Source organism: Populus euphratica, unplaced genomic scaffold (assembly GCF_000495115.2).
Source record: "Populus euphratica unplaced genomic scaffold, PopEup_1.0 scaffold1.1, whole genome shotgun sequence".
In the NCBI taxonomy this organism is placed as follows: domain Eukaryota; kingdom Viridiplantae; phylum Streptophyta; class Magnoliopsida; order Malpighiales; family Salicaceae; genus Populus; species Populus euphratica.
In genome coordinates, this window is record NW_011499845.1 from 3590269 (window position 1) to 3615374 (window position 25106).

The 25106-nt window shown below is 35.3% G+C and overlaps 5 protein-coding genes, 1 long non-coding RNA gene, 1 other non-coding gene and 1 pseudogene across 17 annotated transcripts; 6 read left to right on the plus strand and 2 right to left on the minus strand.

Annotated features, from left to right (window-relative positions):
• The first annotated feature begins 1315 nt into the window (after positions 1-1315).
• On the plus strand, positions 1316-3353 carry LOC105121575 (erlin-1-like). 5 transcript variants are annotated; one of them, XM_011020303.1, is made up of 3 exons: positions 1316-1539; positions 2499-2656; positions 3318-3353. In XM_011020303.1, exons 1-3 carry the CDS (start codon positions 1387-1389, stop codon positions 3322-3324), a joined length of 318 nt encoding a protein of 105 aa, XP_011018605.1. In that variant the 5' UTR covers positions 1316-1386; the 3' UTR covers positions 3325-3353. The 5 variants fall into 5 exon arrangements, 4 of the variants coding, with proteins under 4 accessions (XP_011018605.1, XP_011018596.1, XP_011018580.1 ...); XM_011020294.1 differs by having other exon boundaries at positions 1316-1486; positions 2821-3340; XM_011020278.1 differs by having other exon boundaries at positions 2821-3326.
• On the plus strand, positions 3325-5915 carry LOC105128101 (erlin-1 pseudogene; annotated as a pseudogene).
• A 7-nt stretch (positions 5916-5922) lies between these two features.
• Positions 5923-9045, plus strand: LOC105121564 (ureide permease 1-like). Of its 2 annotated transcripts, none has more exons than XM_011020256.1 (8): positions 5923-6064; positions 6387-6695; positions 6894-7032; positions 7130-7304; positions 7665-7717; positions 7809-7873; positions 8022-8396; positions 8572-9045. In XM_011020256.1, the coding sequence occupies exons 1-8, from the start codon at positions 6062-6064 to the stop codon at positions 8722-8724; spliced, it is 1272 nt and encodes a 423-aa protein (XP_011018558.1). In that variant the 5' UTR covers positions 5923-6061; the 3' UTR covers positions 8725-9045. The 2 variants fall into 2 exon arrangements, with proteins under 2 accessions (XP_011018558.1, XP_011018567.1); XM_011020265.1 differs by having other exon boundaries at positions 7674-7717.
• A 401-nt stretch (positions 9046-9446) lies between these two features.
• LOC105121549 (ureide permease 1-like) lies at positions 9447-12253 on the plus strand. 2 transcript variants are annotated; one of them, XM_011020236.1, is made up of 8 exons: positions 9447-9703; positions 9958-10249; positions 10410-10548; positions 10639-10813; positions 10953-10999; positions 11097-11194; positions 11316-11690; positions 11817-12253. In XM_011020236.1, the coding sequence occupies exons 2-8, from the start codon at positions 10022-10024 to the stop codon at positions 11967-11969; spliced, it is 1215 nt and encodes a 404-aa protein (XP_011018538.1). In that variant the 5' UTR covers positions 9447-9703; positions 9958-10021; the 3' UTR covers positions 11970-12253. The 2 variants fall into 2 exon arrangements, with proteins under 2 accessions (XP_011018538.1, XP_011018546.1); XM_011020244.1 differs by having other exon boundaries at positions 9447-9699.
• Positions 12254-13561: 1308 nt separating this feature from the next.
• Positions 13562-14390, plus strand: LOC105121619 (uncharacterized). The gene is made up of 2 exons (XR_841581.1): positions 13562-13659; positions 13839-14390. It is a non-coding gene; the product is annotated as an uncharacterized LOC105121619 (long non-coding RNA).
• Positions 13944-19261, minus strand: RUS3 (root UVB sensitive protein (Protein of unknown function, DUF647)). 5 transcript variants are annotated; one of them, XR_841574.1, is made up of 16 exons: positions 18877-19257; positions 18713-18770; positions 18524-18583; positions 18392-18430; positions 18234-18296; positions 18026-18082; positions 17711-17774; positions 17459-17542; positions 17006-17088; positions 16783-16912; positions 16264-16356; positions 15896-16034; positions 15462-15502; positions 15160-15347; positions 14245-14526; positions 13944-14033 (listed from the first exon to the last, which is right to left on the minus strand). XR_841574.1 is itself a non-coding variant. In XM_011020318.1 (16 exons), exons 1-15 carry the CDS (start codon positions 19020-19022, stop codon positions 14428-14430), a joined length of 1344 nt encoding a protein of 447 aa, XP_011018620.1. In that variant the 5' UTR covers positions 19023-19258; the 3' UTR covers positions 13944-14353. The 5 variants fall into 5 exon arrangements, 2 of the variants coding, with proteins under 2 accessions (XP_011018620.1, XP_011018640.1); XR_841572.1 differs by having other exon boundaries at positions 13944-14101; XR_841571.1 differs by having other exon boundaries at positions 13944-14101; positions 14203-14526.
• A 2628-nt stretch (positions 19262-21889) lies between these two features.
• On the minus strand, positions 21890-21963 carry TRNAN-GUU (transfer RNA asparagine (anticodon GUU)). Its single transcript has one exon. It is a non-coding gene; the product is annotated as a tRNA-Asn (tRNA).
• A 74-nt stretch (positions 21964-22037) lies between these two features.
• On the plus strand, positions 22038-25017 carry LOC105121631 (Pentatricopeptide repeat (PPR) superfamily protein). The gene has a single exon (XM_011020364.1). It carries the CDS (start codon positions 22067-22069, stop codon positions 24029-24031), a length of 1965 nt encoding a protein of 654 aa, XP_011018666.1. The 5' UTR covers positions 22038-22066; the 3' UTR covers positions 24032-25017.
• Positions 25018-25106: the final 89 nt, after the last annotated feature.

Here is a 25106-nt window from a genome sequence, read left to right on the forward strand (position 1 = left end):
TTAAATTCACACAGTAGTTGATCTGCCTAAGGGTTGGGTTACAAGTTTTGCCTAAATTATAGGGTCATTTAAATCAATACTAATTTTTTATATAAATCAAAATAATATTATTTTAATTAAAAAAATTATCAATAAATTATAACTAAGTTTGTCCTTGACTAGATTACTAGTTCATGTAGCTATATTAGCTTAGTTTTATCATTTAAATTTTAGGTTATCTGGATTCTAGCGTGATTTGTTAAACATATTTTTGTTATTAATTTAAATTTAAATAAAAAAAAAAACAATGTAATGGTCAAACTGCAAGCCTCGATGGATCAGTGTCCTTAGCAAATGTGAAAAAAAAAATAAAAAATGCTAAGGGCATGGCTTGCTGGCCCAGCCCAGCCCTGCACCATGCCTTCGTCCTCCTTGTTTTTATCCTTTTCCAAATGATTTCCTTATTTTTTTCTTAAAAAAAGAAACGACATGTCTCTGCATTATAAAATCATATTAAATAAAAAACTACTTAAAAAATATTCCTTGAATGTGAAATATTTTTTTAAGGCTCGTGTTGATTTAAAAATATAAAATTAAAATGAAGAAGATTAATTTTTTATCTAATCTATTGATAAAAAATAAAAAATAAAACCTAAATGAAACTTTTTTTTGTTAAGTAAAACTTATTAATATAATTTTTTTTTCCTGTAACTTGGATAATCAATGATTTTTTCTCACTCTTATTTTATTTATCGATTTTTTCTTTTTCTTTTTTTTTTAAGTTCAAGGGCTTAAAATTAAACACAATAAATTTTTGAGCCAAAACATATAATTTTCAAATTGAAGGGACCAAAATAAAATTTGAGAAAGATCTAAAGGCATTTTTTCCATGAAGGAGATGAACGTGGGTAAAAAATGCAATATTTTCCCCTCACTTTCAATTTTAGTACCCTTAATTTTTATTTGTTTTTGTAAATATTTTTTTCTACAAAATCATGCATTGAACCAATATCATAACATTTTTTTAGTTTTGCAATAACTTAATAAAAAATAAAGTGAAATAAATTATCAGGAATAATTTTTAATTTAACACAGAGTAAAGGGATAAAAAAAAATCAGATGAAAGAAGTAGAAAATGATAAAACAAAAATAAAATATATATATATATATATATATATTATTACAAATCACGACATTTTCACCCGCTCGCGTAGACAAGCAAAGCGGTTTGCAGCCACCAGCTTCTCAGACGATCATAATTTGTTAACTCCGTAACTATACTCTGCTGAACAACATTGAATATCACATGGTATCCTTCTAGAAGTAAAAGCGCAAAACGCAATCTTCATTAATTGAAAAAATGAAAAAAAGACCCAAAGTAAGTGGTCTCTTCAACAGGCCATTTCAATGGATCCACAGCAACAGAGAACAGGAGTTCCCCAGCATGGTCCTCCTCAAACCGGCGGTTTCTCCCCTATTCTCACTGTTTTTCTCCTTCTTCGCCTTGGTAATCTCTCCGTCGCCAGTCCCGAACTGTTTCAGCGTCATGTATATGTATGTGTACGTCGACGGTCCTTCAAATGTTTTTTTGTTTGTTTTTGCCAAGTAATGATTTTTAATTATTGCTGCTTCAGTCTTTTTTTAAACGAGAAGTGTTAACATGTATTGCAAATTAGATGTGCTGCGTTGCAGTGGAGAATTTAATAATGATTTCTTTACCTTATTTGGTTCGATTTTCTGATTTTGGCATGCAATTTTACTAAAATTCAGGGTTCGCTCTCTGTAAATGCATTTATTATCCTATTAATAGCCCAGTAATCAGCTATGATAATATTAAATTGAGCTGAACTGGTGGTCTTCAGTCTGAATCTTCTATACCAATTTTGATGGTAAATCGACTTAATTAATCACCTCGCCAGCATCTACGTCCATCTTTAATTTGGTATTTGAATTCGAATTGTTTCATGTTTTAATTCTTGACAGACCAAGATTATGAGAGGTCGGATGCTTTTTAATCTTTCAACATTGTCTGGTTAACATTTATAGTAGTGTGTTGAATTCCTGTAAGTTGGAATATCTGCTACTTTAGCCTGGTAATTTGTGACATTCTATGGTAATGTTACAGATAGCTAATCTGTCGTCATCAAACATTAAGAATAGCTACTTTAGCCTGGTAATTTGTGACATTCTATGGTAATGTTGTAGATAGCAATTCCGTCGTCATCAAACATTACGAATAGCTAATCCATCTTGCACCAAGTCCCAGAAGGTCATGTTGGAGTATATTGGAGAGGAGGTGGTGCCCTTCTACAGAAAATTACAGATCCGTGTGTGACTACAGGACTGCTTATTTGAGTTGCATTTTATGGTTCCTGGAATTTTGCTTGCGGGCTCATAATTTTTTTATAGGTTTTCATCTAAAGATGCCTCTGATAACCCATTACTGAACTTTTAAATTTACTCCTACCGCCTTTTCCTCTTAATACAATTTATATGCATTCTTGCAATGATTATTTCAGGTTGTCAATCAGCTTCGTAAGGGATATGTATATGAGACGCTGCTGAACTATGATGTGCAATATGACAACACATGGATATATGACAAGAATCATCATGAAATCAATCAGTCCTGCAGCATCATACTCTTCAAGAAGTTTATATCGATGTTTTTGATCAGGTTCGTTAAGAAATTCTACATAAGACATGTTTTCCCAATAGATCACTGTATTACTGGTGGTTGTTTCCATCAAGTATCCTTTTCAATATGTTAAATTTGATTTCTATTTCTTCCTGCTTTCTGTATCTATGTTGATGAAAGATCAATGCCACTATTTTTCTCAGATTGATGAAAAGATGCAAGTTGCTCTTCAAGGTGCTTGTACATGTTATGTGCCTGGTATTGAAATCATAATTGTGTGTGTAACGAAGCCCACCATTCCATAAAAGCATAAGAAGGAATTTCGGACAGATGGAAGAATAACATGCTAAGGTTTGCTACACTCTTGGTCATATTCATTGTTTTACTTTCCCTCCATTAAAACCTGGTTTGAGACAAAAAAAAATTTTTAAAAAAAGGAATTTCGGACATAATGCATGTTGAAAATCTTTCCTTGAGATTACCATGGATATGGAGTTTCTCTCTATCTTGGACTGTTCATACTTGTATGTTTAAGGTTGTCTATTAATGCGGCTTTAGCAGAGTGATGTTGTGGTATTTACGAACATAGCAAAACCTCATTCAACTGAGAAACTTGGATCCTATGGATGGGCAGATCCAAAAAGTTTATCATGCATGCATTTGTGAGAGTGATTGATGCAGATTGTGCATTGCTACGTAGGACTTAATCTCTAGAGCAGAGAGTTGTTGAGAAAGAGACAGAGACCACAAAGAAGATGGCTATCAGTGAGGCAGAGAAGAATGCCAATGTGAGCAAGATTCTCATGGAACAGAAGATGATGGAGAAAGACAGTGCAAGACAGAAGCAAGAGATTGAGAACCAAAGGAATATGGCTCATGAAAAGAGCCTGGCAGATGCAGCTTTCTATCGGTGAAAACTACCAACTGTCGGTGAAAACTACGAATTTCTTTTTTCCAAGTTATGTGTATTTCACACGATTTCATGAAAGTGAATCAATAATCTTGCTCTCTCTCTTTCAGGGTCATGAAAGAAGCTGAAGCAAACAAGTTGAAGCTCACTCCCCAGTTTCTTGAGCTGAAATTTATCGAAGCCATAGGTGATAATACAAAAAATTTCTTTGTGGACAAGGTTTTAATCTCTCTCTCTCTCCCCCTCTCCTTCCCACATGCACTTGTACATGCCTGTCCGCCTTACATGCACCTCCACTCACACACAAATTTAACATGGCATATTCTTTTTGCTGGTGCCGAACATGGTTCCCGATCAGAGGCTGCTGGGAAATTTCCTGCAAAGGAATGTCTGGAGAGATGGCAAGAATAGTGAACTTAGAAGTATCAAGAGAGAGATCGGAAATATAGCTTCCATCTTCAATCCGTCCATAATATGTGGCCAATAGCTGTATTCCCATGCTTTTAACAAGGCAACGATGAGAAATTGCTGATTGCATTCCATTTAAGCTTGGTTTGGGGATCACCTCTGTTTTTTGTAGTTATTTTATGGTCGCTACTAATGTTATATACGTTACTTGTATGTTTGTTAATGTCATTGAGAAAAAGAAGCTAGTTATGTTTTCTTAGGTTAATTATTCTTGTATTTTGTTTCACATTATCTCTGTGCCAAGTTGTGGCCGGTCCACAAACTAAAATTGTAGTGCTACTGCTACACCATAGTCAAACTTACCAGTATAAAAAACATAAATAAAATTTAATCTGAACTAGAATCAATCCCTCAGCTATGCATATGATTTTTATTGGATCCTCAAATTTTAATCATAAAAAATATATTTTTTTATTCCATGATAAAAAAATATTTTGAAATCAGTATGTTTTCTCTTGGGATGATTTTAGGAGGAAAAAAGAAAAAAGAAAACATCATCCAACAAAAATGGCTGATATAATTTTCTTCGTCATCCATTTTCTTCATGAGCTAGGGTTAGCATCTCCTTTTAGAGTTGAAATTCAATCTCCATTTCAAACAATAGCAAATGAAATCATGTCCCATTCATAATTCTCACTTTCTTTTTCGTAAATGATTTTTTTTTTCTGTTCATGACAATATATTATTTTCAAATTAGTGTTCTTATATTAAAGTTCAGTCCAACACTCTGGTTTAATTTAATCAAAGGAAAGTTATCCACAATGGATTATTGTAACACATGCAATCATTTGTTGAATAATTAAAACGTAGGAATAGATCAAGTTGACTTGCATTATTTCATGAATTAACAAGAAAAAAAAATCAATAACTTTTCTAATCATATGCTTGAAATTGAAAATAATTATAGATTCAATTTTATGGCAAGGAAATTGGTGGGGATGGAATTACTAGATCAGAGAAGAAAGAAGGACAAATTAGCAAGTTTAGAAGGTTTGGGACTGATCTGTTAACAAGAATATAAATTGGGTTGGTGGCTGACTGATTCATAGTCGTTGTTTAAAACAAAAAACAAAAAAGGTTATGATTTTTTTACGAGTTAAAAATAAGAAAACATTAATTAAATCAATTTCTAAAAACAATAAATTATAAATAAAATTTAATTTAAATCAAGACTTTATCAGAAAAGTGTGTCAAAAAACTCATTTAATTAAAAATTAGATTTAGATTTAGATTTTTGAATTCTAACTTATACTACATCTGTTTTTTTTTAAAAAAAACAAATGTTTTAAATAATGTCTATGGATGCTATTTATAAATTAAATTGTTTTAACTTATTTTTACCATAAACTATTTATGCAGAATAATTTTTAATTATAACTGAGGGTAAAAAATAATTTTTAATAAATCACGAAACTCGCTCGAAGTCACAAGTCGAGAACTTGAAACAATGATTACCGTAAATTTCCCAAGCCAACGGCAACGGAGGTGGAAGGAAGGTGGGTGGATCTGAAAGAATCCAATTCTTACAGATTCCATGGTAGCGACTACTTTCTATATATATATATAATTAAACACCATCTGTCATGGCTATAAATATAAGAAGAAGAAGAAGTTGAACACCATCTGTCATAGGAATAAAAATAACTAATTAAGTAAACACTACGGAAAAATAAGAAGAAGAAGACAACAAACCTTCTAATCTACAAGTTCTCTGCGATCTTTCTTACATTGCTATTCTTCTTATTACAGTTATTTTCCCAAATCACTCTACAAATACCTTTGACCATTGACAGTAGGTGAACAGAGGGGGCCACATCACCTCACTTTCAAAAGGTTTGGCAAAAGATACTTGAAAGATTCCAAACTTATTTAGACAAGGAAGGGATCCAGGTCGCTCAAATTGTTTTATAATTCATTATCGGTGGGTGATCCTTCGTTTCTCTGTTTCTCTCTCTATCCTTCTTATTTGCTGTTTTTTTTTTGAAAGTGAAATAATATTAGGACACGGAGAGTGATCTGATGCTAAATATTCAAGCTCGGTTCTTCAGTGTTTTTAGAATCTGAATATGGTATGCATTTTCTGTTGCCGCTGTGTGTTGACTTTCTTGGTTCTTATATATGCAGGCCTTGTTTTGATTCTGTATATTCTTTATGCTTTCCAAGTGTCATTTTGCTTGCAGATTCTTACACACTCTTCTATTTTATACCTTCTTCTTTGATTTTTTATTTCCTGATTTTTGACTTCTAACCACTACTACTCTTTATAGGCAACCCGATGGTTCTTTTTTTAAAAAAAAAAAAAAAAAAACAGAAGAAATCATTTCAGATTTGCTCAGTATGGCCTCCTAGGAGGCACCACGCAGAATGAGTGGCTGATTTCTTTGCTTCAAGGGTTTTTCAGGAATATCTTCATCGATCATTCTACCGACAGAAGGGATCATCGGTATTGCGTTGAAAATGTATGTGGTGGAGAGCAAAGGTGGAGCCATAGCATGCATGCTACTTGCGCTCTTCTTCTTGGGCACATGGCCTGCTGTCATGACTCTCCTGGAAAGACGGGGCCGTCTTCCTCAGCATACTTACCTTGATTATTCAATCACGAATCTCCTGGCTGCTGTAATTATTGCTTTTACATTTGGTGAGATAGGGAAGAGCACGCATGAGGCACCGAATTTTTTAACCCAGCTTTCTCAATTAAGCGTACGTTGAGCTATTTAGCTTGCTAACTCCGCCAGGCTCATTTGTGCATTATGGCCCTCTACAGTATTCTGTGTTGCTTGCTTTTTAGTGTTGATTATTCTGAGGCCATTCTGTGGCATACTAGGTTAAGTCTCTTGTTTGCAGTGGCATCATATCACTTACCATTTGTATTTAAATCTACTAGGGTGGTTGATGCAGGACAATTGGCCTTCTGTTATGTTTGCAATGGCTGGTGGGGTGGTCCTCAGCCTTGGGAATTTATCCACACAGTATGCCTGGGCTTTTGTTGGTTTGTCGGTGACAGAAGTGATCACTGCTAGCATAACTGTTGTTATAGGTTTGTCTTTTGTGTGCTGAATGATTTTTTAATGCAAGTCAATAGCATGTCATTAGACTAAATTCTTTTATTGCAATTGTTGGTTTTTTTTTAACAGGCACAACCTTGAATTACTTCTTAGATGACAAAATTAATAATGCCAAAATTCTTTTCCCGGGTGTTGGCTGCTTCTTGATTGCTGTCTGCCTTGCTTCAGCTGTTCACTCGTCCAATGCAGCTGATAATAGAGCCAAGCTCAACTGTTTGTCAAACGATGACAAATTTCAATCAGTGTATGTGTATTCTTCTATGGATAGTTTCAATTTTAATGTTATATATTATTTGATGCATAGTCATTTACATTCCCGGCTATCTCTTCCATGTCAATTATGAACTTTTGAGTCAAAGTTAGCTATTGATTCTTCATCTTTGTCATAAATCTTATCTCAGTGCTTGCAAACAATGAAAATGCCGACAATGCTAAGATGAATTTTATTCACTTAAGAATTCTATTCTCATGGGGCAAAATATTCACTGGAATTGAAGCGACTGCAGAGAAAATATAATTTTTCCCTTTCTTTTCATTGATTGACGATTTCGTTATCCAAAAACAAGAGTTTTGGATATCACTGATGTTAGAATTAAAATTAAAGCTTTTGCAGGGCTACAGACATCTCCACATCCAGAGAAGCTTTTCCAGAAAAGGGTATACTACTTTTTGGATTTGTCTTATAATATCAATTGCGTCCACTTTGTTTATCGAAGTTGTCCATTTATTGCCTTCTTTTATTCTACAGAAAGAAGGGCAAAATTTGGAACAGCAGGCTTCCTTGTAGAGCTTGAGAACAGAAGAGCAATCAAGGTTGGTGGTGGTTTCACAACCTTATTCATTGTATTTTCTAGCAGAATTATTTTTTCTGTCCTCCCCTCTCCTGCACTTATTTCACTTAATTTGAGGAAATGCTTTATTTTCAAACACAATACACTGTAAACTAATTAAGAAGTGGCAGGTGTTTGGGAAGAGTACTATAATTGGACTGGCCATAACTTTCTTTGCTGGCATTTGCTTCTCGCTCTTCTCACCAGCTTTTAACTTGGCATCAAACGATCAATGGCACACCTTGAAAATAGGGGTTCCTAAGTTGGTTGTCTACACTGCATTTTTCTGGTTCTCGGTCTCTTGTTTTGTATTGGCCATCATTCTGAATGTCACCTTCCTCTATCACCCTGTGCTGGACTTGCCTAGATCATCATTGAAAGCGTATATTAATGATTGGAATGGCAGAGGCTGGGCGTTTTTTGCTGGTCTCTTGTGTGGGTTTGGGAACGGTCTTCAATTTATGGGAGGTCAAGCTGCAGGATACGCAGCAGCAGATGCAGTCCAGGTTAGTTTTAATACATACACACATGGGATAGTGCTGCAAATTAATGATTTTAAACAATTTTGATAGCTTCATGATATTTTGGACGCACCATTAACCCTAAGTTCATCATAGAAAGCGATCTACATGTGCTTACCGTTTCAAGTGATGATTATTTGATTTACACTGGTGATTTCAGGCGCTTCCGCTTGTGAGTACATTTTGGGGCATTCTTCTATTTGGTGAGTACCGGAAATCATCGCGAAGAACGTATGTATTTCTTGCCAGCATGTTGCTCATGTTTGTCGCAGCTGTGGCGGTTCTCATGGCATCAGCGGGGCATCGAAAATGAATATAGTTTACTGTTGCAGTTCAATTATGATCGCATATATTGTCGAGAGGAAGAAAACTCCGTGACCACTTGGTTGGTTGAGATTGAAAATATCATGTATCAATACTCTCAATGGAAAGGAAATGCTTTCTTTCCACTAACACAAGAACACGGATTCTTAATTGCTTTCGCGAAAAGAATAAACAATAACACATTTGGGGTGGTGGGTGAAGGAAAAGTTAAAATGTGAAGAAGAGTAGCGATTTTTTTTTTATACGGAACTTCAGTCAGGAACTCGTTGTCTCTATATATTTCCATTAATGCAACCCATTTGTTATCTTATCCTTCTGATGCCTGAATTCATCGTATTCCCCTCTTTTTTTTTTTATCAATACATGTATAGTTTGCTAGCTTGTCAGGGATTCGAGATTCAATGAGTCTACAGCATGGTTTACGTATTGTGGTCCTACTGGTTGCAAACATCCACGGAGTGGGAGATGGCTATGTTTAAAAAGTTAAAGATACGTTAGCCAATGTCAAGAGGTGGCGTCCTTTGGACAGCGATACATTGACTCGAGAGAAAAACAAACAAAAATGGTAACGGTGCCGTCCTTTGACCGCCACCAAAGATAACAGACGTGCAAACGAATTGGATTCTTAGATGCTGTGTTTCCCTTTTAACCACGCCTTTTCCTTTTCTTTCGTTTCTTTTTTCAGAAATGTTTTAGCCACGCTTTACCTTTTAGACAAACCTACACCCAATGCTTTTAGAGTCTTGCTTCTTTTTCTGTATCTTTCCACATGCAATACTGTGCCAGTTAATTACCGTCTCATACTCGGATGTTTTTAATCAATCGAAAGATTCCGAATCAGTAGAGAAGAATTTGCCGTTATGTATGGAAGATTTCAATCTAACTTTAGAATCTGAAGACGAAAACTCCATTGGTTTTTTCCCCCGGATACTGCATCCAGCTTCACATCTTTCTTTGTTTTTCGGTTGGTACGTTAGCACTTGCTTTCTTTCAATGTTTGCACCTACTTTCTACTAGTTTGTAAGCAATTTATATTCCTCGGAAATTCATTTTCTGGCATCTTTGATAATCTTATTGATGAATGTATATGTGAGTCAACGGTGTTTACAAAGCAACTGGCTTCTTCTAAATTTAGTTTTGACTCTGTATGATGCTCCCTTTAACATAATTATACTTCAGCTGCCTTTCATATTCTGTAATTTAGAACTCTTCTCTGCTGCAGAGTTTTTCTAGTGCATCAGACCACCTTTGATTTCCTCAAAAGATTTAGAAGTTATCTCTTAAACATGTATCTAGTGGAGAGCAAAGGAGGAGCTATAGTATGCATGCTGTTTTCCCTGTTCTTCTTGGGTACATGGCCAGCTATCATGACACTACTAGAAAGAAGAGGCAGGCTTCCTCAACACACATACCTTGATTATTCAATCACAAATCTCTTGGCTGCTGTTATAATAGCTTTGACCTTTGGTGAGATCGGCAGTGGGAGGCCAAATTTTACGACCCAACTTTCCCAGGTAAGTTCTGTTTGCGATATTATTAGTATTATTCGTACGCTGTTAGTCACATATTGTTGCTTTTGATTATTGTAAGGTGACTTATTTGGGCATAATTTACCGCAACGTAGAAGCAAAAGTACACAAATGATGTTTGATTGTTCTAGCTTGAATGATGCAGGATAATTGGCCTTCTATTATGTTTGCAATGGCTGGTGGGGTGGTCCTCAGCCTTGGAAATCTATCCACGCAGTATGCCTGGGCTTTTGTTGGTTTATCAGTGACAGAAGTCATTACTTCCAGCCTAACTGTTGTTATAGGTAGTGTGTGCTGAAAGAAGTCAGACATGTTGGAAATTGGCTGTCTTTGTAAGTCCGTATTTTTCACTCCTGTTTACTTCTCTTTGACAGGAACAACCTTGAATTACTTCCTGGATGACAAAATTAACAAGGCAGAGATCCTTTTTCCGGGTGTTGGTTGCTTCCTAATTGCCGTTTGTCTTGGGTCAGCTGTCCATTCATCTAATGCAGCCGACAACAGAGCAAAGCTCAAGGGTTTAACAAGTGACAACAAAAATGTAACAGAGTATGCTTTCATCTTTTCATGTAGAAAAGCAAAGTGTTTTTGTGCTCCATATGAAGTTACACTGTCTTTTTTGGACCAGAGCTGGGTGAATTAACTGGCATTCTTGCTAATGTTACTGCTGATTTTAACCTTCTATTAGGACTGTAGGTTCTTCCGCATATTCGAATGGAGCATCTCAAAGCAAGGGTATAGAGCTTGCTAGATCACTTCCATCGTTTCTTTTTAGCTCATTTGATTAGAATGACAAGGCAATTTTTTGCTGGCTTCCTTTATTATTGAACAGGTGTTAAGGATATGGAAAATGGTAGTAGTACTCCAGAGAAAGCCAAAGCTGGAACAGCAGATTTCCTCGTAGAGCTTGAGAACCGAAGATCAATCAAGGTTTATGGCACAACCTGGCACTCATTTCTCCACAGCCTGGCACTTATTTCTCTAAACGTGTTGCATCTAAATAGGCGTGTAGCTCTTTAATGTAAAACAAGTGGTTTGGCTGTCCTTACAGGTGTTTGGAAGGAGCACTTTGATTGGACTCTCTATAACTTTCTTTGCTGGTTTTTGCTTCTCTCTGTTCTCCCCAGCTTTTAACTTAGCAACAAATGATCAGTGGCACACCTTGAAGAAAGGGATTCCTAAGTTGGTTGTCTACACTGCATTTTTCTGGTTTTCCGTCTCTTGTTTTATTCTTGCCATCATTCTAAATGTCACCTTCCTTTACCGCCCTGTATTAAATCTACCGAGGTCATCACTTAAGGCTTATCTTAATGACTGGAATGGTAGAGGCTGGGCATTTTTGGCTGGCCTGCTCTGTGGATTTGGGAATGGTCTCCAATTTATGGGAGGTCAAGCTGCAGGATATGCAGCAGCAGATGCTGTTCAGGTCAGTCTTTTAAGCATGCTAAAAAGAGCATACGATTAAAACTTTGACATGCATAACATATATTTCGAATTTATGATGTCCTAACATTCTACGTGGTCATTGACTTGAATGGGGTATTGGTTTCAGGCACTCCCACTTGTGAGCACATTTTGGGGCGTACTTATCTTTGGAGAGTACAGAAAATCATCGCGAAGAACATACATTTTGCTTGCAAATATGTTGTTCATGTTTATTGCAGCTGTTGGGATTCTGATGGCATCATCAGGACATAGAAAATGAGTGACCAACTGCCTGCTCATAGTCTAGACAAATTGTATGGCGGAGGATCGAAATACTATAAGTTTATACTCAGTTGATAAGATAGGGATTATTCAGGAAGTGCTTTTTAATAGTTAAATCAAGCCCTGGATGGGTTCTGTGGAAGAAACGAGGGAAAGTGACCTCTTGATAAGGGCGGAAATGTATGGACACCAGCATTCCTTTTTTTCCCTAATCAGTTTCCCTTTTCCAGAATAATGTTATATTTGGTTGTTTTTTCATATGCATTTTCCCCCTTTTCAGCATTTTTGTGTTTGAAAAAGACTGCCATCCCTATAAAACTCTATATTTTGAACTGTTGGAACCCTTCCTTAATATAATATTTCTATAATTTTCATTTTTTTTTAAGTTGCAATGTGGAACTTAAATGCTGTTGTAAGAAATAAAATAAAAATAAAACCAGTATATGATTATAAATTTTAATTGTGTAAGAATATACTTTAGTGGTTTTCTATAACAATCAAACACAAATGATCTTAATTTCATATGGAAACCTTTTGAATTGCTCGCAATTAACTATATCATAAAAAAAAGTGAAGATTACTTAGTATTTTAATTGATTAATGTTTAACGAGTGTCCTTAGTACTGCCAGTATCATTACTGTAAAAAAAAAATTATAAAAGGAAATCACCATTAATGTATTTTCGTGCTGATTGATAGAGGCCAGCCAGTGCTTCGGCCATTTCTGCCTCCTGGGTGCTTCCGTTGTTTCGTTTCGCTACATTTTCATGCTCGTGGGTTTTGGCAAAGAATGTTAACCCCGGCATGTATTTGTTTTACCCTTTTTGGGCCTTCCTGCTACTGTGTTGGCCTTTTTCTCGGTGGAGAGACTTAAGGCTCAGAAAATACGGGCCTAGCGTGAATTAATTTATAAGCACTTGAATTTTTTGGATAAATGGAGGCCCATCTGGCCCAAGTTTTTAATTAGCGTAAAAACCCCGGGCGTAACAGTTACGCGAGGCTACCAGACGGGTTATTAAATACGAGTCATATCTTATGACCATCCAAAGTTGATGATCTCTCCCCCGTTCTGTCTTTCAAAGGCCAGGGTTTCAGTATTTTGTCTGTTTCTTCCTCTTCCTTTGTCATCGAATTTGGCTAGGGTTTCAATAATTTGACTGGGTATTGAAGCCTTCGATTAAGCAGAGATCCAGAGTATAATGGAGAAACTGTGTGAATTCCGGTCGAACCATTCTGTTTTCACATCTCCTTCGTTTTTTTTTTCCAGTCACAAGATGAAAAGATGAAAAAGGCCTCGGCCTGAATTTTTACAGGCCTGAACAACCTATACAGTCAATTTAATTGGGGCTCGACGGAGACGGGCGGATCTAACCGGTCAATAACCCAGGTTTCGGTTTATTACAAACTACGCTTGGGGAATCCTTCTTCTTCAGGTCCTAGAGAAATTTTCAAGGACGCAAACATTTCTGGAGGATGTGGAATTACCCTGGGAGCAGCTGGCTATCGATCTCTTTCCATGTAACCAGCGACGGAAAAAAATAAAAAATGGAAGAGAGCAAAGCAAGAAGCAAAATTATAAGAAAAGGTGCCAATTTTTTCCATACAACGAGGAGATGTAATTCTAGAGCCTAGAATGTTGAAGTCATGGATCAGGCTCATCCTTGACCATCCCCAATTGCTGTCTCGTCGGTATGGAAGACATATTGCTCACATTATCACCAGCAAAGGAAACGCAACTGATGTTATTTTCACTTCACTTTTTTTTTTGTGCTAGCTTCTCTCAAGCGATATGTCATGTTGGGCAGTGCAGGTCTGTTTTTCTGCAAAACGGCATGTCAATAATAATCTCCGGGGCTGTTTTTATGCAGAAGACATCCTTTTGATGGGAACGCTCTCTCTCCATCCGGGGTGACAAAAACCCTCGGCTGCGTAACAAATCCAAACCACATGACTGCGGAGTATATGCATCAAAATTCAGAAGGCAAAAACTGATTCTCTATTATAGCCTCCAAAACAATTCGCAGGAGCAGGTGTGCTGCCCTCTAACAAGTTCCCTCTGGTTACTGCAAACCACCATCCCAGATCATCAAGCTAAGCTATATAGTATCGAAGTGGTTCATATTACTAGTTCCTACAGAAAAGAGGTCATTGGACCATTAGCCAATGACATATCCAACTTTTTAAAGTATACATGATTCTGGAAACACCAAAAATTCATAATTCTAATCCTACCAAGAGCATCTATAGCGGAGCTGCTTCAAGACAAAGAGTTACCGTTCTTGTATTATGGCACCACGGATGTGTGCCATCTAAAAAGCCTCGCACTTCAGCGTTCACGGCAGTATCAAGCCTTAGTTGATGGCCACTTTGTTAAATTAATTTGCTTTGAATGTCAATGAAGTAGTCGTCAATTTCTGCAATTCTTGCAATTATAATGCAACAGAACTCACGTATTACCTAGTCGATTTTATCATCTGTTGAAACATCTGTCCAGTTCGCCTTCCAGATGACTGGAGGGGAAAGAAGGCGCCCTGTTTTCCAACCCAACGAACTTAGCTGCCAGATAAAGAATAGAAATGAACAAGAACCAAAATGTGTTAGTTAATCTATAAATAGTGTAGCTACCTTGACAAATAATAGCAGGGCAGTGCTTCCAAGTTCTTCAATGAAGAATGGTGATATAGGGAACTTCAGAATGCAATAGTTTGGAGAGCCATCCTGGATTCACATCTCTGGATATGTTTATTCACATTGCTCAAAACATAATTGTGGACATTATTTGATCAGCTAATGTAGTAAGATTAGGCCCTTCATTTGTAAGGATACAAATGTTTATTTAAATAAGTAAATAAAAGATAAGGGATTAAATTTTAGTCGCATGTAAAAATTCCTGGTTCACTTCATGACCAATTATGACATAGAGCACTGTGAAAAAGAATGGCAATTACAAGTTCTTTTTAGTTATTAGTTGAAGGTCTGCTCAGTGTAGCTGTCAGATAAAGAATAAAAATCATCTAGAGCCAAAATGTGCCTCTAAGTTCCTCGATGAAGAACAGCAATAGAACTCAAATTAAGCGGGAAAGGGCAGTATTCTGAAAGTGAATCCATTCTGGGTTCTCATTCAGAATTTGGTCATAGGGTCAAGTAAAAGAGCAATTTATTTAAGTTAAGAAAAATTGAGAGAGATACCTTTTGAAGAAAAACTTCATAATGTTTATCCATCCATGACTGGCTCTCCAAATAGACAGATGTACTTTTTTGCATGAGTTCGGCCATAACAAGAGCGTGAATAAATGATTGCAAGACATCTGAAGCTGTTGAATTTTTGTGCATTATAACATCAATGATTCGCTTCCTCTCCACCAACAAGTATTTTGCTAAAAAGACCAGCATAGACAAGCAAAATAAGCAATAGGTTTCCCATTAAAATTCAAAGTTTTTTTTTATGATTTTAAAAAATGAAAACTGGAAGGTAGAAACTAGATCTTAACCTTTAAGATAATGAGATCCTGCAGAAAGCAACACCTCCTTCCTGTTTGAGAATATTGCTTGAACAGTTAGTTTTTTACACAGCAAAATGTTTTTGAGCACTGATTTTGCAGAAGCCAGCTCAGATCAGTTTTGTGTGCAGATATGTCAAGATTTAAGCCATAATCCTAACTTGAAATGCCTTTGAAATATGCTAAACAGTAGTTCAATTATTCAGGTGCTTCTACAACAATCATTGTAAAAGCACCACCTGAACAAAACTACTTTTTTTCAGTAAAAGGTTGACTACCTAATTGCTCTGAATAAATATGTCATTCAAAAAGAGTAAAAAGGAAAAAAAGAAAAAGAAAAAGAAAAAGCAAGGGTACATAGTACAAGTAGGAAACAAAACCTTGTAGTAATGGAAAGTTTATGACTTAAATAACCGAAAACTCACATTTCCTGGTGATCAAGTGAAGAAACTCTCACACCCAAGCGCACATTGGCATGTAGTAACTTGACCTTTTTTGAACTCCAAGAAGTGATCCACGTTGGTAAAACATGTTCCATTCTAGAGACCTGCTCAGGAGAGAGAACTGGCAACAAATTCAGATAATGGCGTCAAAATCAAGAAAAATAGATAGATAAACAAATTCACCTCCAGCTTGCCAACAGGTGAGATCAGGCAAGTAAGCTCATGAAATAGAGTGAGTTTTCATTAAAAAAGAAATGAAAAGAAAAGAAAAGAACAATCAATTTATATGATGATGCCAGAACTTTGTTGCCTTTTTTTGGGCGATTAGCCACTATTGACAAAACCATTACCTTGGCCAGTCTCCATGAAATGCTGGAAGAGAATAGCACTCCTCTCAATATTTAAAGAAGTCAAAGCAAGGCACCCAACAGCCCTGTAGTTTGCTGCACATGAAAATGAAAACATTAATTGCAGACATAAAGCCAGATGTAACATGAGACGACCACAAAACTATGTTATTAGTATACGTCATGGTTATGCAAACAAGAAAGTAGAGAAACTATAGGTTTCTGAGTTTGTCACCATGAAAGGACAAGTCTTACTGCCCATCTATTGCTGAACTAAGCAAATAGATCTAGAAACCAGAAAAAGTGTACCTCTTGCCACCCTTCAATTTAGGTGCCAATTTTTTTTCATTGAGATTATTATGATCTAGTTCTTCGGCCATAAAGACAACATGAAAATTGATATGAATAAGTCATACTCATTCATGAACCCATGTATAATTTTCCTGATCATTCCTTGAAGGTGAGTATGTTCCTTGGTCAAAAATAATTCTCTATGCCGGAAACCATTGCACAAGAGCTTACCATACATATGGAACACAGTGAGAGAAAGAAAAGAAAACCAAATGGCTAGGGGGAGTCCCATTGTTATTCGAGCGAGGATCATTCCTAAGGCCATGCCAATCATTGTTGCGACTGTTTCTTGACTTCCTTCCTATAAATATACAGGAGCCAGTCAATAGCTGTAGTAGCAACCAAAAAATCTCTTGAGGTTGTCTTGCAAGGGTCAGAATAGCAGTATTGGTACCTTGGCAGATATATCTGCAGCATTGTTCTGAAGGGCGAAATGCTGAGTCAAAGCAGCTCTAGTTGCACCACTAGCTACACCAGCTAATGATAGGAAAAAAAGGTAAAGGAAAAGGAAAAAGGAGATAAATCAGATGATGATCACTGAGCATTTATGTTTATCTAATTTTCTATATTCTATCCAGCAGGTGTGTCAGATATACTGTGGCAAACTAGTTAAATTCTATTGTTAGCTTCATATTTCTTTTGCATATTTTTAAATAATAAATGCCAACAATAGTTAATCAACCATTTCATTAGCAAGATAGAATCAGACCAGGCTTTTTTTTTTGGCCTTAACACTATCACTATGACCAACAGTATAAATAATTACACAACAAAAATTCTAATAAGCAGTTTTCAGACAATTTCCACAGGTCCCCACACCAGGCATTTAAGCTACGAGGATACTTACTGAAAGATCTTGATAAGCTTCCCAAGCAAACAACAAAAATAAAAGCGGAAGGAAATAAAGGGGAAAGAAGGTCCATCAACATTCCTGCAGCCAAATTGACAAACTTTCTCATAAATTTTGGACATAAGGAGAAAATAATTTGAGAAACCATGGAGAATAACAACAAAATAGAATGTCAGATGCCAATATGGAGCAAAAGTTGGTGTGTGCACTGTACACCTTCTGGAGAAGGAGAGAGACAGCAGGGCATACCGAGATCATTCATAAGGTCAGCAACTAAACGCCACATCTTGGCATTGCTATCCAGGTCTGAGCCCTGAGAAGCACAAAATTACCCAGTTTCATATAATCTTGAAATGAACCAAAAGAAAAAGGGAAGAAAGAAAGAAAGAACAAAAGAAAAGGTGGTTTGCATCAATTGCCAAACTCTACCTAGAGCATTTTTAACTAGGCAGAAAAACTAGAGCACTTCACAAGTGAGAGAGTTAAGATAATCCAGAGTTAAGATAATCCCCAGAGACCAGAAAAACAAAAGGGGTGCAATCACAAAAGTATGCAACAATAAACCTGGTAAAATGTAAAGAGTATGCCTCCAAGCATTCCAGTTAAGTCCCTCAAAAACCACTGCAAACAAAAACTCAGTTATCAATATTATTTATAAACTTTTTTTAAAAAAAAAGCCCCTCACAAATTTCAAAAAACTTCAATTCATATTATCTGTGTAGCAGTAGAAAGCCAAAGACAATAATAATAATAAAAAAAACTATTATAGTACCTGAAATGTGGCACCAATGACAGTAGCTGATTTCTCACCAACCCCAATTGCACTCAAGAGAGCCTTCAACACAATTTGAGGAAACAAGTTTTTTTTATATTTAGATTTTTTTTTTGACAATCATATGATTATTACAAGTGTGATCAAATAGAGCTTACTTGTGTTGAAAGCATGGTCCTTATGTAAGTTGAAAGACCCTTTAGAACCAAATCAAGCCATCAATTCATCAGCTCTGATAGATTACTACGGAAGGTTCTTTTTTAATAAAATTCATAAATTAATGATAATACCTGCAATGAATCCCATACTTGAAAAGGGGCATAATCTGGTGTTACACTGCTTGGAAATCCCTGCGTTCCCTCACTCCAACGGAATTTAAATTAATTAGTTAAATAAATTGAATAGTAATTTTGTTTTGTTTTGTTTTTTTGCCAAAGAAGATTTAAGAGAAAAGAAAGGGGGGAAGGGGGAGGGCTTGCCTCGGGTACAAATGCTTGAAGAACTCGTCTCCAGACGTGATTAAAACGACTTCCAGATCTGCGCATTAAACATGATTCAATTCAAAATGATGAATACAGAAGAAGCAAAAGAGAAGTGAAGGAATATATATATATATATATATATATATGTATATAAAGGTGACCTCTGGATGGATAGATAAGGAGAAGCAGTTATGGTCGCAGTTTTAAAGAGTTTTGATGAAGAAGATCCATTCCATTCTTCGATTATAAATTTTGATGATGATGATGATGATTTATTCTCTTTATGTGCTGATACTATTTCTTCCATTGATGATGATGATGATGATGATGATCCACAGAGTTGACTCGACTGGACTCGATACTCTGCTCTACTTCACCTCCTTCCTTGGCTGCCTATGATTTATGTATTATTATTCCTTGAAAACGACTTCGTTTTCAACGTAATACATCAGCAGCTGACCTGAATGCTCTGGGCCTTTTCCTTTTCCTTTTTTTTTTTTTTTTTACCGTTCATAGTCTGTTTGGTTTTCAAAAATTTCGAAGTATCATCTGTTTTTTTTCTTGTTGTGTGTGCAATGCATATTGAGGGCAATGGAATTTATCTATTTATTTATCAATTTTTTCGCTGCTAGGGATTCATTATTTAGTATCAATTAATTATAAGTAACGGGTAAATGTAAAAGGTGTGGAGGGAAATAGCATAGCACTGACTGACTTTCTGTGACTCTTATTAAATTAAATTGTAGGCTAATTTGTATGGGAATGACGAGATTGAAATATGCAAGACTAAAGTGACGAATACCGAGGGAATGAAAGGCTTTATCAAAGTTTGGCGAAGTGTTTATTGTAATCCCTAAATTTTTCAAATTATAAATACTAGGTCCATTTAGTTTCTAAAATTTAAGGACAAAATCAAATTGATCTCGGACTTCATTTTTATTTTATTTTTTGGTTTTTAATTTCAGACAAGTAAAATAAAATTATTGGAATCCAACTATAGGGAAAAAAAAACTTTTGATATTGATTTTGTTTATAACAATAGTTGATATTGATGCTAAATTATCTCATTTGACGAGAAGACTTCATAACATATGTTTTTTTATCTTAAAAATTGCTTGGAAAAATATATCTTTACTCGGTAAAAAATTCTTTTGGCATCCATTTTGTCTATATAAATTGCTGAATTGTCCCATTTGACAAGAAGAGCTCATAATAAGTGTTTTTTTTTATCTTGAAATTGTTTGGGAAAACATACCTTCACTCGGTAATTTTTTTGGTTTTGGGTTAATTTTAGATTTTAAGATAGTTTTTTAAGATCATTAAGGAGTTTATCAAATTTCTTAAGATGTATTTCTTGGTGATTTTGGATTGTGGGATAAGTTTTTAAGGTCACGAATAGAAAAACATAACTTAGTTTAGTAATGAGATTTTTATCAGAAAAAACTTTTGCCTTGATTTTTTTTCCAAACAAAATTGATTAATATCAGATAATATGTCATCTAACTTATTTTTTTTCAAAGAAATTTAGAATAGATGACATTTAAAATTAAAAACAAATCAAGGGACCAAATATGGGACGCGCTAGCCATTATTATATGAGTAAGAAATGCTGGCCTTTTCCTTAAAAATTAATCAATGCCTTTTTATATGTATTTTTTTCAAAAAAATAAAAATAAATTATATTTAAACAATAACAATAAAGATCATAGAGTATTTACCGAGGTAGAAGAGAAATGAAAAAAAAAAAGGTCACTAATAATACATCGATCATATTTGAAGTACACTTGTTGTCTACAATGGAAAAGGAGATAAAGAGGAATTAACTAAGATGACAAAACACATTGTTAATAGTTAGAAATCTCTGCACATATCGCTTAAAGTATGCAACAAAGACGCGCCAATAACTTTTTATTGAAAACAATATTATTTTCAAGAGGAGTTATGTTGCTACTCTAAATCAAATTTATAATTAACAACAAAACCTAGGCTAAAACACCCAAATGCCCCTTGTCATAATGAACTAAATGTCTTACATTCAAATGTACATTTATAATTCTATAATGTATAAAAAATAAAAATACATAAATACTCCTGCTCGAGACCACCAGGTCTTTTACTATCAGGGCTATTTTGTTTATTTTGCTATTCACAAAACATTGCATGGATAAAGATACCCCAAACAAATCAGCAATAATTAATGCACCTTATAAAGATACCCTAATAACCCTGGGCCAAAATCATGCAATTTTTTATGCAAGGAGAAAAGAATTATTATATTATAGTGGTAAATAAAAAAAATGTAAGAAACGCTAAGTTTTTTTTTTGTTTTAATTATTTATTTATTTTTTATTAACGTATAATGAACATTCACCAACTTTTTTATCAATAATAATGTTAAGCATTACAATTAATGATGATACTAATATTTTTATTGATCAATTATAACATCATTTTTTATATTTGAGGTGAGTGAACGGTTCATAATATCATCTATTAAATAATAATAGAAAAAATTTATTAGAATATAAATTTATTATACCTAATATTTCTCTGTATTTATTCTTGATTATATATTACATTGCAAGACTTTTTCTTTTGTTACGATAATCAAATTTCTTTATATTATCTTTCTCCTATCATCATTCATCCATGCATAAAAGAATGTTCGTTTCATGAGATTTTTTTTTTTTTAAATACTCAAATCCAAATACAAAACTTAAAATTTAACTTATAAGTCTTGACCCGTAAATTATTAAAAATACAATTTTTATATAAAGTTTTCTCTCCGCTTCTATCACTTACCAAAACTCATTATAAATTCTTATTGAAAAAAAATACTAATATCAAGTTTCTAAAATTTGTCATGGAGTATTGAAGAAATACAAATGGCATGCATTTATTTGAAAAAACTTAAAAACTCTAACTTAATGCTCTTATAAAAGTTTGATTGAACTCATATCCATTTAAAAAATATTATATTAATTTGATAATTGAAAACTCTAAAATATCAGGCCACCTTTGGTATCATTTTTAATTTTTTTTAAGAAAAGAAAATTTGAAAATAAAAACAGAAAATTTTTTATTTTAAAAAACATAAAAATCCAACGATCGAGTGTCGAAATTTTTCAAGATCAAATCAAATGATTTGAAAAAAGTTTGTTAAAAGCTTTTCAACGCTAGAAGGAGGGCTTGAACCTCCGACCTTGTGGTTAACAGCCACACGCTCTAGCCAACTGAGCTATTCCAGCTGTTGTTTTCTTAGGTCTGTTACATATATTATTAATCTAAATTCCCATCCATTTAACATAAGCTGAGGCTACACACGGAAGACACACTCGCAGCGATCAAAGAATGTGGAGAAGAGTGTTCCCTTTGCTTCGACGCCGATCCTTCAGCACCACACCCGAAACCCCAACTTTATACTCTTTCTTGCAACCCACCATCTTTTCCCTTAAAAAGACTCCACCGTCAATCACAAACCCCGCCACCACCACCAACAGACAAACCCCGAAAATCTTAACGCAAGATCACATAACCAATCTAGAATCCACCCTTCACAGGTCCCTCATCACTAACAACACTAATGAGGCATGGGCGTCTTTCAAGTCATTAACCTCAAACTCAGCTTTCCCGTCCAAGTCTCTCACTAACTCACTCATCACACACCTTTCCTCTCTCAATGACACCATCAATCTCAAAAGGGCATTTGTTTCTATTGTTTATGCTATTGAGAAGAACCCAAAAAGTTTAGATTTTGAAACGGTACAACTGTTTCTTGGTTCAATGGTACGTGCCAATACTGCTGCTCCTGCTTTTGCTTTAATCAAATGTATGTTTAAGAACAGGTTTTTTATGCCTTTTCGACTGTGGGGTGATTTTCTCATTGAAATTAGTAGAAAAAATGATAAAGTTATTGCCTTTTTGAAAGTTTTTGAAGAAAGTTGTAGAATTGCTATTGATGAGAAATTGGATTCTATGAAACCTGATATGGATGCTTGTAATGTGGCTCTAGAAGGGTGTTGTTGCGAACTTGAGTCTGTTAGTGAAGCTGAAAAAGTTATTGAAACTATGTCCGTGCTGGGTATTAAGCCTGATGAATTGAGTTTTGGGTTTCTTGCTTATTTGTATGCACTGAAGGGGTTGCAAGATAGGATAATCGAGTTAAACGGTTTAATGAGTGGCTTTGGTTTTTCGAATAAAAGGTTATTTTTTAGTTATTTGATTAGAGGGTATGTAAAGTCAGGGAGTTTTGAGGCTGTTTCGGAAACTATTCTCCGTAGTTTGAGGGAACAGGGTGGACTAGATTTGAATTTTAGCGAGGAAACTTATTGTCAGGTGGTTAAAGGATTTATGAAAGATGGAGGTATCAAGGGTTTAGCAAACTTGATCATTGAAGCTCAGAAGTTGGAGTCAGCAACTATTGCTGCGGATAAATCAACTGGGTTTGGTATTATTAGTGCCTGTGTTAATCTTAGATTATCAGATAAGGCGCACAGTATTGTTGATGAAATGGATGCTCAAGGTGGTTATGTGGGACTTGGGGTCTTTCTGCCAATCTTGAAGGCATATTGCAAAGAGTATAGAACAGCTGAAGCTACACAGCTGGTCATGGATATTAGCAACAAAGGGCTTCAATTAGATGAGGGGAGCTATGATGCACTAATTGAAGCATCAATGACAAGCCAAGATTTCCAGTCAGCTTTTACTTTGTTTAGGGACATGAGAGAGGGAATAGCTGAATTGAAAGGAAGTTATTTGACAATTATGACAGGTTTAATGGAAAAACAGCGTCCTGAACTAATGGCTGCTTTTTTAGATGAAGTCATTGAGGACCCTCGAGTTGAAGTGAAAACTCATGACTGGAATTCAATTATTCATGCTTTTTGTAAAGCTGGGCGGTTAGAGGATGCAAAGAGGACTTTCAGAAGAATGACTTTCCTACAGTTTGAACCAAATGACCAAACATATTTGTCCCTAATTAATGGGTATGTGACTGCAGAGAAATATTTCGGTGTTTTGATGCTCTGGAATGAGGTTAAGCGAAAGGTCTCACTGGATAAAGAGAAGGGTATTAAATTTGATCAAAGTTTGGTTGATGCATTCCTATATGCTATGGTGAAAGGAGGTTTCTTTGATGCAGTGATGCAAGTCGTAGAAAAATCTCAGGAGATGAAGATTTTTGTGGATAAATGGAGGTACAAGCAAGCGTTCATGGAGAATCATAAGAAGCTGAAAGTATCAAAGTTGAGAAAGAGGAACTTCCGAAAAATGGAAGCACTTATTGCTTTTAAGAATTGGGTGGGTCTAAATGCATGAGTTTCAAGGATGTCCCATGGTAGTTATCTGCTTGAGCTTTTTCTCACAGGTTTTACCACAATGTTTAGAGTTCAAATTTGAAGTGCCTACTTTCAATCTTCAAGCTCTTTCCAATGAACATAAGAGTCACTCAGTACTTTATTCCCTTGGCATATGATTTTTGGCATAGTAGAGGCTGTATAAACATTTAAACTGGAAGGGATGCATGACCTTTGGGGAACAAGAGTAGTTCTGAAATTGGGCTGGTTTGAATGCATGAATGTTGCCAAGATCTGTGACTGTGGGCTATAGGAATGCTTCTAAAAACCAGGCTGGTTCAAATGCGTGGTGAATGCAGAAGCAACTTGCTGAAAAATCTGCTCATACTCCAAGGATTGCTGTTTGCTTAAATTCCATCAAAATCAAATGAAAGTGATTTGAAGGATCTTTAGGGAAATGAAATTTGTATTCTTTTATTCGGATGATGTGAATGGACTAGCTTCCAGATAATTCTGAGTTCCCTTTGGCTTCTAGTCATGATACAGGATTCTGTAAAGGAGTGTCTCCTGTGGCGAGACTAGTGCAGTGCTTATTTTAATCAAGTGCATCATAACTTCCTCATTGTGTCTTGCTTGAGAGGGCATTTTACTTGGTCATATCATCAGACTGGATCTAGATTCACTATTGATGGATGAATCAGCTGAAGCAATCACTTGTAGGGAGTTCTTTTTTCCTTGTCCATTCCAGAGTTCTGTTGAGCTATTTAATAAATTTCGATAGCTAAGAAAGCAAGGTAAACCTTGTCAGCTTTTTAGGATGACATTTCGTTTTAGTGGCTTTAAACCTTTCTCTGTGTTTTAGTATGTATCATTTTGTATCGAAATAGATATTCGAATTCTTGATATCCAGTGTGAAACTCTAGTTATTCTTGTAAATTGGAAATCCTATCGCTGTTTGAATGGGCTGTAAAATGTCGCTTTTCTTTAAAAAAACTTGTTACACTTCCACTTGTACTACTTGATAGTTACTGGTAATTCTGTTCACATTAGCAAGCTTGTTTCTCTTCTTTACTGTTTGATGGGTCTTCTACTAGGAT